This window comes from Scheffersomyces amazonensis (assembly GCF_036850825.1).
Source record: "Scheffersomyces amazonensis strain UFMG-HMD-26.3 chromosome Unknown RJT21scaffold_7, whole genome shotgun sequence".
Classification (NCBI taxonomy): domain Eukaryota; kingdom Fungi; phylum Ascomycota; class Pichiomycetes; order Serinales; family Debaryomycetaceae; genus Scheffersomyces; species Scheffersomyces amazonensis.
This window is the reverse complement of record NW_027042747.1, coordinates 243,484-256,618: the sequence shown is the minus strand read 5'-3', so window position 1 is coordinate 256,618 and position 13,135 is coordinate 243,484. Positions and strand designations below refer to the sequence as shown.

General features: G+C 31.7%; 6 protein-coding genes across 6 annotated transcripts; 4 read left to right on the top strand and 2 right to left on the bottom strand. All coding sequences in view use genetic code 12, as the record gives it.

Annotated features, from left to right (window-relative positions):
- The first annotated feature begins 512 nt into the window (after nt 1–512).
- On the top strand, nt 513–1,626 carry RJT21DRAFT_122742 (SDR family oxidoreductase). Its single transcript, XM_064882492.1, has one exon. The coding sequence runs from the start codon at nt 553–555 to the stop codon at nt 1,564–1,566; it is 1,014 nt and encodes a 337-aa protein (XP_064736249.1). The 5' UTR covers nt 513–552; the 3' UTR covers nt 1,567–1,626.
- A 756-nt stretch (nt 1,627–2,382) lies between these two features.
- Nucleotides 2,383–3,468, top strand: RJT21DRAFT_133494 (protein induced by osmotic stress; the record flags this gene model as incomplete). The annotated part of the gene is made up of 1 exon (XM_064883201.1): nt 2,383–3,468. The coding sequence occupies exon 1, from the start codon at nt 2,446–2,448 to the stop codon at nt 3,466–3,468; it is 1,023 nt and encodes a 340-aa protein (XP_064736248.1). The 5' UTR covers nt 2,383–2,445.
- A 907-nt stretch (nt 3,469–4,375) lies between these two features.
- On the top strand, nt 4,376–6,055 carry BMT3 (Bmt3p; the record flags this gene model as incomplete). Its single annotated transcript, XM_064885585.1, has 1 exon — nt 4,376–6,055. The coding sequence occupies one exon, from the start codon at nt 4,376–4,378 to the stop codon at nt 6,053–6,055; it is 1,680 nt and encodes a 559-aa protein (XP_064736247.1).
- On the bottom strand, nt 6,054–8,886 carry GSY1 (glycogen (starch) synthase). Its single transcript, XM_064882491.1, is given in 2 exon segments — nt 6,054–6,168; nt 6,179–8,886. 1 exon segment carries the CDS (start codon nt 8,429–8,431, stop codon nt 6,332–6,334), a length of 2,100 nt encoding a protein of 699 aa, XP_064736246.1. The 5' UTR covers nt 8,432–8,886; the 3' UTR covers nt 6,054–6,168; nt 6,179–6,331.
- A 455-nt stretch (nt 8,887–9,341) lies between these two features.
- RJT21DRAFT_77 (uncharacterized protein) lies at nt 9,342–9,776 on the bottom strand (the record flags this gene model as incomplete). Its single annotated transcript, XM_064885220.1, has 1 exon — nt 9,342–9,776. One exon carries the CDS (start codon nt 9,774–9,776, stop codon nt 9,342–9,344), a length of 435 nt encoding a protein of 144 aa, XP_064736245.1.
- A 1,481-nt stretch (nt 9,777–11,257) lies between these two features.
- RJT21DRAFT_109549 (amino acid/polyamine transporter I) lies at nt 11,258–13,134 on the top strand (the record flags this gene model as incomplete). The annotated part of the gene is made up of 1 exon (XM_064879902.1): nt 11,258–13,134. The coding sequence occupies exon 1, from the start codon at nt 11,476–11,478 to the stop codon at nt 13,132–13,134; it is 1,659 nt and encodes a 552-aa protein (XP_064736244.1). The 5' UTR covers nt 11,258–11,475.
- Between the last annotated feature and the right edge of the window lies 1 nt (nt 13,135).

The window sequence follows — 13,135 nt, the reverse complement described above, 5'->3', positions numbered from 1 at the left end:
CTGAATATATAACTACAGGAAAAATAAAACACTATTGTGGTTACAGTGAGCTATACTGTGAATTAACCTTTAATCCATAACAGTAGGTTTGCTAGTTGAGGTAATTAATGACCAAAGCAAGTAAGAAACATAATAGATCTATTAACTCCAATGAATGAGCCAATGAATACAGCCATAGGTGCAAAAAAATTACTGGTGAAGCACATCGCATTTTGATTTATCATCATACTGATTACAAATTTCGAACCGCACTTACTCAATTAGGAACGAACCGCACGTATTTCTCAAGGAACGAACCGCACATACCTTTTTAGGAAGAACCGCACATACCCTTTTAGGAAGTTCGGGCTACCAGCTTACGTGAACTCTGGCATTCAAATCAAAGTTGCAAATAAGATGAAATGACAAATACAATCATCCTCAAAAAGCTATAAAAGAAGACGAATCGACATCAATTACCATGTAGAATATTTTGCTTTATATCATCCAGATACAATTATCTTAATATACTTAAATCAAATCAAATCAACTTATACAAATATACTACATAAGATGTCCGCTCAAACCGTTTTCATTTCTGGTGCCAATGGGTACATTGCTCAACATACCGTTGTCCAATTATTAAAGAAAGGTTATAATGTTGTTGGTCAAGTTAGACTGGCTGCCAAAGGTGATGCTTTAGCTAAGGATTTAAAGAACTCTCATTTTTCATATGAAGTTGTTGAAGTCCTTGAACAAGAAGGTGCCTTTGATGAAGCTTTAACCAAACATCCTGAAGTTACTGTATTCTTACATACTGCTTCTCCAGCTACATTTTCAGCTGAAGATAATGAAAGAGATGTAATAATTCCTGCTGTTAATGGTACTAAGAATGTTCTTAAATCTATTAAGAAAGTTGCTCCTCAAATCAAGAAAGTTATTGTTACTAGTTCTGCTGTTGCTGCTGGTGACATTAATGAATTGGAAGATCCTAAATTTGTCGGAGGTGAAGATACTTGGAATCCAATAACTTACGAAGAAGCTGTTAAGGGAGATCCAGTTGCTGCTTACCAAGGTTCTAAGAAGTTTGCTGAATTAGCTGCTTGGGACTTTGTTAAAGCTGAGAAGCCAAACTTTAAGTTGACTACTGTATTACCTGTTTATGTCTTTGGACCTCAAGCATTTGTATCCGGATTGAAGAGTTTAAATCTTACTGCTCAAGTTGTTGCTAATATTTTGGACTTAAAGAGAGATGATGCAGTTCCTGCTATGGAAAACTCTTTTGCAGATGTTCGTGATATTGCACTTGGTCATATTGCTGCTTTTGAAAATGATACCGCTGCTGGTAAGAGATTGCTTATTACCTCTGGAAGATTTAACTTTCAAAGAATTGTTGACATTGTTAGAGAAAGCTTCCCAAAGTTGGCTGATAAATTACCGGTAGGTACTCCAGCCTCAAAGAATATTTTTGATCATTACAACAAGTTAAATGATTCTAATGCTAGAGAAGTTGTTGGTATTGAATATATCCCACTTGAGAAAACTATTGTTGATCACATTGGGCAGATCTTAGAAAACAGAAATTAGTATGTTGTACTTCTGTGCCATTATTTGTTCATTTATCTTATCAGGGATTATAAAATAGTGTTATTAGTTTTTTTATATCTATATTTAGAATATTTTTTATAATAATATGATTTATAATAATTACAATAATTAAATTAAACTTCTTAAATCTTTTGTAGTCTAAAATAAGATAGTTGCAAAATTATGCAGATCACTTACGAGAAAGATTCTAACCACCCCTTTAATCTGATGGTTGGGATTTATAAGTTTATTTTTTTTTACTTGATAATAAACGTAAATGTAGGGTGATCATAAATAGAAGAACTATTAAAAGGACGAGAATGAGATTATATTTCAACCATCACATTTAGGGGCTTAACAGTAATAATAATATGCAATACAGAAATATTGCACCATGTATTTGATTTGAATCTTTAAAGTTTAGTGCTTTGTTAAAAGTTATGTCATTTTTACATGGAGATAATTACAATACCTTACAGCCGTAGGTGCAAAATTTAAAAGCGAGACATGTGGTGAAACACCGGAGATTACTTTAATTTTGTTTTTCTTTTTTTTTTTGATTTCAAATCTTTCTGATTACAAATTTCGAACCGCACTTGCTGTATTCGGAAATAGGATATTTTAGCACCGGCTTACAATTATACGATAAGAAGATTAGTTGCAAATTCCGTGATCACATATAATCAAATCCAAGACAAGTCCATCACATCAGGCGTGATGATGACGAATGATAACCAGTTTGAAAAGTATAAAAGAGAGTCAATTGATCTTGTTTGGAAGTTGATTTGCTTTGTTTAATATCATCAAGATACAATTGTTTAATACACTTAAATCAAATCAAATCAAATCAAATAAACTCATATAAATATACTACATAAGATGTCCGCTCAAACCGTTTTCGTTTCTGGTGCCAATGGGTACATTGCTCAACATACCGTTGTCCAATTATTAAAGAAAGGTTATAATGTTGTTGGTCAAGTTAGACTGGCTGCCAAAGGTGATGCTTTAGCTAAGGATTTAAAGAACTCTCATTTTTCATATGAAGTTGTTGAAGTCCTTGAACAAGAAGGTGCCTTTGATGAAGCTTTAACCAAACATCCTGAAGTTACTGTATTCTTACATACTGCTTCTCCAGCTACATTTTCAGCTGAAGATAATGAAAGAGATGTAATAATTCCTGCTGTTAATGGTACTAAGAATGTTCTCAAATCTATTAAGAAAGTTGCTCCTCAAATCAAGAAAGTTGTTGTTACTAGTTCTGCTGTTGCTGCTGGTAGCTTGGCCCAATTGGAAGATCCTAAATTTGTCGGAGGTGAAGATACTTGGAATCCAATAACTTACGAAGAAGCTGTTAAGGGAGATCCAGTTGCTGCTTACCAAGGTTCTAAGAAGTTTGCTGAATTAGCTGCTTGGGACTTTGTTAAAGCTGAGAAGCCAAACTTTAAATTGACTACTGTCTTACCTGTTTATGTTTTTGGACCTCAAGCATTTAGATCTGGATTGAAGAGTTTAAATCTCACTGCTCAAGTTATTATAGATGTCTTTAAGTTGAAGAAGAATGATTCTATTCCAGCCTTAGAGAGTTTATTCGCCGACGTTCGTGATGTTGCTTATTCTCATATTGCTGCATTTGAAAACGAATCTGCCGAAGGAAAAAGATTGCTTGTTGTTTCCGGTAGATTCAATTATCAAAATGTTGTTGATATTGTTAGAAAGAATTTTGTATATATTCCTGGTCAATTACCAGTAGGTACTCCAGCCTCAAAAGACATATTTGATCATTATAAAAAATTAAATGATTCTAATGCTAGAGAAGTTGTTGGTATTGAGTATATTCCCTTTGAGAAGACAATCATCGATCAAATAAAGCAGTACTTAGTTGAGATATACCGATTATTATAAGTGGTAGTTCCAAATTTTTTCTTTAAATACTGAACTATATATGTTAATGCTATATATGTTAATACATTGTTTTTAAAGTATAAGGTGAATAAAACGTAGATAGTTTAGACGTGAATCTTTCCCAATCGGGAAGGTGTAAAAGATTATGCGTATTGCGCGTATTATTAGTTAAAAAATAATTTATGAGTTACTTGGATGAAGTAAGGATGAGGACCATAACCGATAATCAAAACAAAGTGTGGAGCTATTGTTTAATTCTAGAACTTTAGAAGTAGTGAAATGAGATGACTCAATCATAGGACAGCTTACTCAATTTGTTCAATTACTTTAGCCAATCATCTCTTAAACTTTCCTGTTCATGATTGAGCGCACTTTGTGGAATTCAGTACAAAATCTACCACGATCCTTAAATGTTAAAAATGTTTGCAACTCGCCATTTCTCGGCTCGTAAATGAAACGCTATGCACAGAACTCCTCAAAAATAATTGTACTTTGCTGCACTATACATTGACATAAATAATAATTCTGAAATGTATGATGAGTGTCCTCTATGGTCCATACAAGTATTTACGATTTGGGCGTTTCTCCACTCTTCACCAAACAGTTGAAATTTTTATATTTTGTAGTGTAATATTTTAAATTATATTTTATTCTTTTTATAGATAATACGATTGTCAATATCTAATATCAATCATAGACTAACATACAAGGCATGTCTTCAATCATATTATTTCTATTCATAGTATTCAGTCCTATACTAGGTTATATAGCATATAAAAGGAATCATGGACGAAGAATAAATTTATCTACTATCTTAAGTAGTCTAGCAAATATAAGACCTCCAAATAGTAAAACTCAAGTTCAAATAATTGTATTCTTAGTTATTATATTAATTAATTTTAATGTAATGTATTATTTAACTGATAGAGAAATAATATCAATACCAGAATTTAAAACTCCCAACTTTAATTTATGGCCTAGTAGTGATAAAGAAAATGATTTAGGGAAACCAACATTTGGATTAGTTAATTCTCCAATTTATGATGGTACAAAGAAGGGATCATTTTCTACTATAAATATCCCCATATATTCATTTCTTCATAGTACATCTAATGAAAATATTAATAATAATAATGAAGGTGAAATTGTTAAAACTCAATGTTCAAGTATTTTATTTGAAGATACCAAATCTGTTGAAGCATTATCATTACCAAGATCATTTAGTGATAATGATTGGAAGGAAATGAAGACAATTATGGATAAAATGGCAATTCTTATAGATGATCAAAAATTCTATGGGATGGCATATGTATTTGCTGATTTTAATAAAATGAAGACTGAAGAAACTAAAAATAAATTTATTGCTGAAAATTTCTTTAAGACTGATACTGTTTCAGTATGGCTTGATAAATATAAAATTTATTTCACAGTTAGTACTATAATATATACTGATGCAGGAGATAGGAATAAACCTAAAGTTCGAATCTTCTATGCTCAAGTATTTTCAAAGGACTGGAAAGAGAAGAGACATTTCCGATTTCCTAATTATTCAAGATATTTCCCATCTATTCTTCCAATTCCAATGGATTTTAATAATGAGAAAGGCAATAAAGTAGGAGATATTGGACCTAAAGATCCTCAAATAATCTTAAGGAAAACGATTAATGCTGAAACAGGTGAAATCTCAGAAGAGCCAATAATAATATATACTACCAAAGTTAAGAAGAATAGTTTTAAAAGAGTAATGCATGCTATGCATCCACTTATTAATACCGATAAACCACCCGTACCACTTAAATTCCCCTTTGAACATGAAAATGAAATTAAAGAAGAAGAAAAGAATTGGATTCCATTCTTTAATGATCAAGATGATGATATTAATCATATACATTTCATCTATAGTTTAAAACCTTTAACTATTGCTAAATGTCATATATGGGAAGGTAATTGTACTATTACTACTAATGAATTCTATAAAATTAATTCACCTGATACAAGATCAACTCAACTTACAAGAATTCCAACGGCTTTAATTCCAATTAATAAATTTACTAATAATAAAATCTTTTGGACAGGATTTATCTCTTCAAATGTTCAAAAATGTGGTTGTATTAATGAATTATGGAGACCTCAATCTACATTATTATCATTTAATACAATTACCGGAAAGTATACTATAGAATATATTAGTTCATTACTTGATTTTAATATTAATCCTCCAACTTGGGGTCATCAGCAGAAATCCATATGTGAAGATGGTATATCTAAATTTACTCCTGGATCCATTGTGTATTGGGATTTTGAACGATCAAGTGAACTTGACAGTGAAAATATTGATATAGAAACTGCTCTTCAACAAAATGATTATATGGCTATCACTTATAGTATGTCTGATAAAGTCAGTAAGGTCTTACTCTTAAGAGGTTGGCTCAAACATATAAGGAATGTATTACTGACAGATAGAATTAATGATGATGATATACTATCCACTGATCTATCACTTTTACAATGCTCACTAGAGACTTCTGAATCGTATTGTAAAGCTTCAGAAGATAAATTCAAATGGAGCACAAAGACTTCGGATTAGAATTATTTTATAATTATTTAATTCAGTATATATATTATATTTTTTGCAATAAAGTAATAGAATAATATATAAATATATGACATAGAAATTTTATAAGCAATAAACAAAATAAAATAAAACAAAACAAAATAAAACAAAATAAAACAAAATAAAACAAAAATAACAAAAATAGAACAGAACAGTTGAAGTCATCATGTCAAAAGAAAACAGTAAAGACAGTATAAATTTCAATAAAAAAAAGATAAATATATAAAAAAAATAATAAAGACAATACAACTATTCTTCTTCTTGAGGTGGAGCAGAAGTACCTCTTAAAGTTAAGGGATAATGAGCTGCTTCATCTTCATCATCTTCATTATTTTCAGCAGTTAAACCTAATTTAAATCCAATATAATCTTCAGTATTTAAAGATTCTTGAGCTTCTTGTAAAGATCCAAGATCACCTGGAGTCATAATACCATATTTACCTCTTGGAGATCCAGGAACTGATAAAGGTCTAGTTAATTTAAGATTAGAAGTATTATTAAATGGATTAGCTCCATTCTTAAATTTATCAGGATAAGCTCTCTTTAAAGATAATTGACGAGCTTTAATATATTCTAATCCCATTCTCTTCCAATCTAATAAATCTGATAATCTTTCAGTTCTATTTCTTTGATTAATTCTTTGTCTTCTTGTTTTAGAAGCAAAATCATACATATAATCAGTTAATTGATTAATTGATTCATCAACTGATTTCATTCTTCTATCAACAATATAAATACCATAATCACTAGTATTTTCAATTAAATCTTCCATATAACATCCAAATCCTGATAAATTAGTTGTAATTGATGGTACACCCATTACAGTACATTCAGCTGGTGTATAACCCCAAGGTTCATAATATGATGGGAAAACTCCTAAATGACAACCTCTAACAAATTCATCATAATCTAATGATAAAATTGGATTATTAGCATTAAGAAATTCTGGATGGAAAATAATTTTAACTCGATCTTCAGGTTTATTAAATAATTGAACTCTTCTAATTTGATTTAAAATTGGATCAGTTGAATCATCTGCCATATTATGAGTTACAATTGGTGGTAAACCATCTCTCTTTAATGCAAAGATTCTTCTTTTTAAAAGTACTCGATCAGCTGGTTTAATTAATTCATCAATTGATGGAACTTCTCCACCTTGTAATGAACCAGAATTATTATATCTTGCACAATGTTCAAATAATCTTTCACCAACTTTCTTTTGAACTTCTTCAATAGTACTTTCTAATTGTTTAACAACAGCTTGACCTTTTAAAGTTTCAACTGTATAAGAATGAGTCTTTCCTGGCATAATAATAAATGCTACAATGGTTTTATTTGATCCTGCTTCCTTTAATCTATGATTTAAACGAGCTAAACTTTCAATAAAGAAATCACAACCTTTATTTCTAAATTCATATCTTCCAGCAATGAAAAAGTATAATGTATTATCTAAATCAAAATCATAATTTCCATAGAAGTGTCCTTTAACAAATTCATTAATTTTTTGTTTCTTTAAAGCATGTAAATTTTGAAATTCATGAACGGCTTGAAATTTAACAACATTTAAACCATTTGGTAATACTCCATCAGGTTTTCTTTTTAATAAATGTTCTGATTCAAATGCAGTTATATGAGATACTGTTGTAAAAACATCAGAAGAATGTGTAGCTGATCTTTCAATACAATATCTATGATAAATACCTCTTTTACCAGCTTCTGCATCAACATCAAAATTTGCTAAATTATTATAAAAATCAGTTGAACCAGCACATAAATATCTACCTAAAATAGTTGCATGAGTTGTAAAAATTGTTGTAACATCAATTCTTCTTTTTCTACATAATGGAAGGGCAATTCCAGCTAACCATTCATGACAATGACAAATAACAGCTCTTTCTCTATCATTATAAACTAATTCACCTAAGAACCAAGCCACAAGATAACCTAATAAAATAGCATCATTAGTTTCTGAATCATGATCAGGAGTTGGAATTCCAGCAATATTCCATAAATCAGTTTTCCATTCATTAAGATGATGACCAGCTGACCAAATATCAAAAAGTAATACTCTTGGTGCACCTTCAATTAACCATCTACCATATAACCATTTAATACCTCTTTCACTCATTGAATCTAAAGTTTGTTTAATTAAAGGATCTTTAACTGGTAATTCTTCAACTTCAATTTGAGCTGAATTATAATTTAAAGGACCTACTAAAGTATAACGTTCTCTATATTCAGCCACGGTAATTGGGGCCTTGGACTTTAATACTGAATAGATTCCTCCAACTTTATGAGCAACTTCAGTTGCTACTTCAAAAAGTAAATGATTAGTGATATCTCTAGTCATAATGGATAAATATTATAATGCAAACAATGAGTGAATTAAAAGAATTGAACTTAAACTTAAACTTTGAAGTCGAATTTGAATTTGAATTTGAATTGAATTAAATTAATTTAACACTATGAGTTATAGTGAGATAAGATAAGCTAAGTTAAGCTAATGCTAAAACAAAACTGATATAAGTATGTATAACAGTCTAAATAAAATATATTTCCCTTGGAGTAGTGATACGTTCAAGGTCAAACAAAGTCAAACTAATGAACACAGTCTAAATTTGGAAGTAATGGAGGGGGATGTGGTGAACACTGGGGTGTGTGATGGATACTCAGTTTGTGTAAGTGAGTACAAAATCTAAGGTTTTTCGAGGGTCGACGTACTAACTCAGGAGAGAGAGAACGATAATGGTTAATGAATAGGTGAATGAAGCTACGAATAAGCGAAGAAAGAAATTAAATAGAAGATACAATTAGAATTATATAAGAGAATATAAATATTGAAATTCAAAAAAAAATTCAATTAACATTTAGAAGTCGAAGCACTGACAATATTATTACAAATTGCTGGAGTCATGCTCAGAATGTGGAGAGTCAGTCGGCCGGAGCCCTGGCAGCGAAAAATCTCACCAGTTGTTGATTCCGCACATAATGGGAAGTCAGTTGGGTAACTTACCTGCAGAAAACATCCATACATCCAGCATTACCACCGACGCATTATCCACCGGTAATTTATTTTCAATCCGGTGGTCCCAACCCTACTACCGAGGGCACTTGTATTGTATAGTAATTAATGTAATAAATTTATTTAAAGCCTTTCACAAAGCCCCTGGGTTGCAGAAACAACTAAGAGAGCCGCACAGTTCAATTATATATGTAATTATCACTAATGATGATTATTTTTATTAATAACATTGTATTAATTAAAGCTGGATCAATATACACATAAAAACTATAACAATTGCACTCAATGTCCAACTAAGTCTTCCTTGATTAGCATTTGATTTCTTCTGCTTTAAAAGGAACTTACCTTGAGTAATACCACACGAATAAATATCCATAGCTTCTTCTTTTGTTAAATTAGTGTATGTACTTGTTTCTGTTCCACACCCAAATATAGGATATGGATGATCTATTGGAAATGTAACATAATTAGACATATTTGGGTAACTTGTTTGAGAACATGTTTGGTAGTCACCTACATATCCAGCACTCATCCCACAGATATAAATCTTACCCAAATCTTCTTCATCCAAATTTGGAAATATTCCCCATACCTCGCCACAATAAAATGTAGGGTAAGCAAAAGGAAAGCACTGCTCTCTAAAGTTTGTAATAGAAGTTGTACTATCAGCCATCTTTATCTCTATTTTAAGTTCCGAGGTTGGTAGGCCAGAAACCAATAACTAATAGATAAATAGGTAATGTATTCCATGAATTTATAAATCTATTTATGTGATCAGTTAGAACCTGTATAAGGATTTTATTTATATCTATTACATAACTCAGACGATATTGGTTGGAGTAAATGGTTTGTATATTTTTTTCTTGGTATTTATAGACGGCAGCAAAATACCCTCTTTTCATTAGAAGTAATGATAAGCTTATAAATAAAAACTAGAGGAGTCGTTGTGAAAACGTGCCCAGCAATTAAATAAATAAGTTAGTGTAGCACCAAGAGTTTTGCTACAAAAAGTTAGCAGCTTAAATATTTTCTTTTGTAGTAATTAAGCAAACAAAACACCCTCGGTTTTATGAGAATTTCGAACCACCGGTTTGAAAATTACCGGTTGAGGTGGGTCGGCAAAAGCTCTGTGAATGCGGAGTTGCGAACATAGATGGCGTGTTGTTACTTTGCTGGTAATCCCCACTTTTCTCATGTTCGCCATAGTTAAAGGAGGGGCACACTCAATTAATCCAGATCTTAACTATACACTCGCTGACGCACTTACTATAGTTTGAGAGAGGGGAGCAACTTCTGGACCTGTCAAGCACTTAACCTTAACCAATTACGTTTAAGAACTACTAGTACTTCTACAACTATTATTATTATTACTACTTCAACTAATAGTAACGCTACAAAGAAGGTCATTTTTTTTCTATGCAGTGAATCATACCACGACCCTCTCTAACTTTAACTATTCTCTCCAGGGTCTCTCATTTTCTAAATAGTTTTGTTACCTTCGTCGATGCAACCTCATTTTCTTTGTTACATTTTGTGAAATAGATGGAGCTGGCTCAAATAAAAAAAAGTTGAGTTACAATATTTTACAGTGCACCATTAAGAACAGTCAAGCCATCACGATGGTCAGGTGAAGTATGGGGTAATCCAAATCTTAAGCGAATTAATTTATTATAATATTATACAGTAACTTAATATATTATTTTAAAGTGGGGGTGTCACTCAACAACAGTTCCTAATTAATGGGGGGAGGGGTGTGTGTTGTGAAGAAAGGTACACGACCTCATAACTATTTAAGGAAGCGGCGCTTTCCTAAACGGGAGTAAAGAACTAACTCTCTTATCTATTACAGATATTTGCATCCATATTAAGTATACTAATAGAAATAAGGAATTGTGATGATGACATACTGTAGTGATTGTAATCCATAAGACAATATCAGTTTATCGCATCAAAGCAATGCATAAAATCATTATCCACGCATATGATCTATCATCAAGGACACATTTTGCATAGTAAATTCTTTAACAATATCCTAAATATTCAATTTCCCAGATAGTAAATTGATTGCGAATGGCTATCTTTCTGACTTGCCTAATTCGGACTAGGCCTAAAAATTTCACACCCATTCTTTATCTATTTTTCTTAGTACATTCCCTTTATTGATTTACTGATAACGATTAACAATGAAAAGTATAGTAGATAACCCAAATTGACGGGTTTATTGTGCAGCATTACTTTTATAATAAGCCTATCTTTAATCTGTTGAATTGTGTGTTGCAAATCAATTTCAACACCTTCACCTAACTATATAACCACATGGATCTGTCCCTTTTCTGTAACTTTACAATTATTAATTGACCAACCAAAACCAAATGAATACAATCAAATCAAGAACAGAGGAACATATTCACAATGTTCTTTCTAACCGATCTGAATTAAGACATATTGATCCTCTTCATGCTCAAAATGATGTGGAATTATTAGCTCAGATTGGTTATAAACAAGAACTCGATAGACACTATTCTATTCTTCAAGTATTTGGAATAGCCTTTAGTATTATGGGTTTACTTCCTTCAATTTCTTCAACAATTGCTACAGGGTTAGAAGGTGGTCCAGCCTCTTTAGTTTGGGGTTGGATGCTTTCAAGTATATTTATATTTTGTACTGGTACTTCTATTACAATCTTAGGTTCTTCAATGCCAACTTCAGGTGGATTATATTATTATACTAATTATTATGCACCTGATATAATTAGAGTCCCATTAAGTTTCCTTATTGGATGTTCCAATACTTTGGGACTTATGGGAGGAATATGTTCTATTTGTTATGGATTTTCAGTAGAAGTTCTTTCAGCTGTATCTATCAGTACTGATGAAACTTTTGAAATTACAAATGCTAAATTATATGGAGTTTTCGCTGCTTGTGTAGTTTCAAATGTTATAGTATGTTGTCTTACTACTAAACATACTGCATCTTTACAAACTGTATCCATTGTATGGAACTCATTTATAAGTCTTCTCTTTCTTATTGCTGTACCTATTGGAGTAAGTAGATCTCATTCCTTTAATAATGGAGCTTATATATTTGGAAAGATTGAAAACTTTAGAACTTGGAGTCCTGGTTGGTCATTTATGCTTTCTTGGATGCCAGCTATATGGACAATTGGTGGCTATGATTCTGTTATACATTGTTCAGAAGAAGCAAAACAGGCTCAAAAGGCTATTCCTTATGGAATTTTAGGTTCAATTGGGGCATGCTGGATCATTGGTTGGGCTATCTGTATAGTTTGTGCAGCTTCAATTAAAGATGGTAATACTCTTGCAACTTTAGAAACTGCTACTGGATCACCAATGGCACAAATTATATATGATAGCTTAGGCAAAGATTGGGCAGTGGCATTTATGGCAATGATTGCTGTTGGTCAATATATGATGGCATGTTCTATTATGATAGCTGCTTCAAGACAAATATGGGCTTTTGCTAGAGATGATGGATTACCAATTGTATACAATTTTATTAAATATGTTAATCCAATTATTAAAGTACCTATTAGAGCCACCATGTTTGCTGGTTGTGCATCTTTAATTCTAGGATTATTAGTCCTTGTTGGACCTGCGGGTGCTAATGCACTTTTCTCATTAGGAGTTGCTTCAAATTTATTAGCATTTGGAATGCCAGTTTTCTTAGTGGTCTTACCTTATGGAAGAAAGAAGTTTATACCAGGATTATTCTACTTAGGTGATCTAGGTTCTTATATGGTTCATATTGTCACAAGTTGTTGGGTTGGTTATGTTATAGTCATGTCGATGTTCCCTGACAACAAAGGTGTTGATGCATCAACTATGAATTATACTGTTGCAGTTAATTTGAGTGTTTGGATATTATGTCTTATTTACTTCTTTGTATATGGTTATAAGTTCTATTCTGGACCTAAGTCTAATCTTGATAGAGAAATTCCCGAGAGTATTAATGGTCAAGAACCTGAAATGACTTTTGATCAAGTCATGGATTACGACAAAGAGAAAGTTTAGG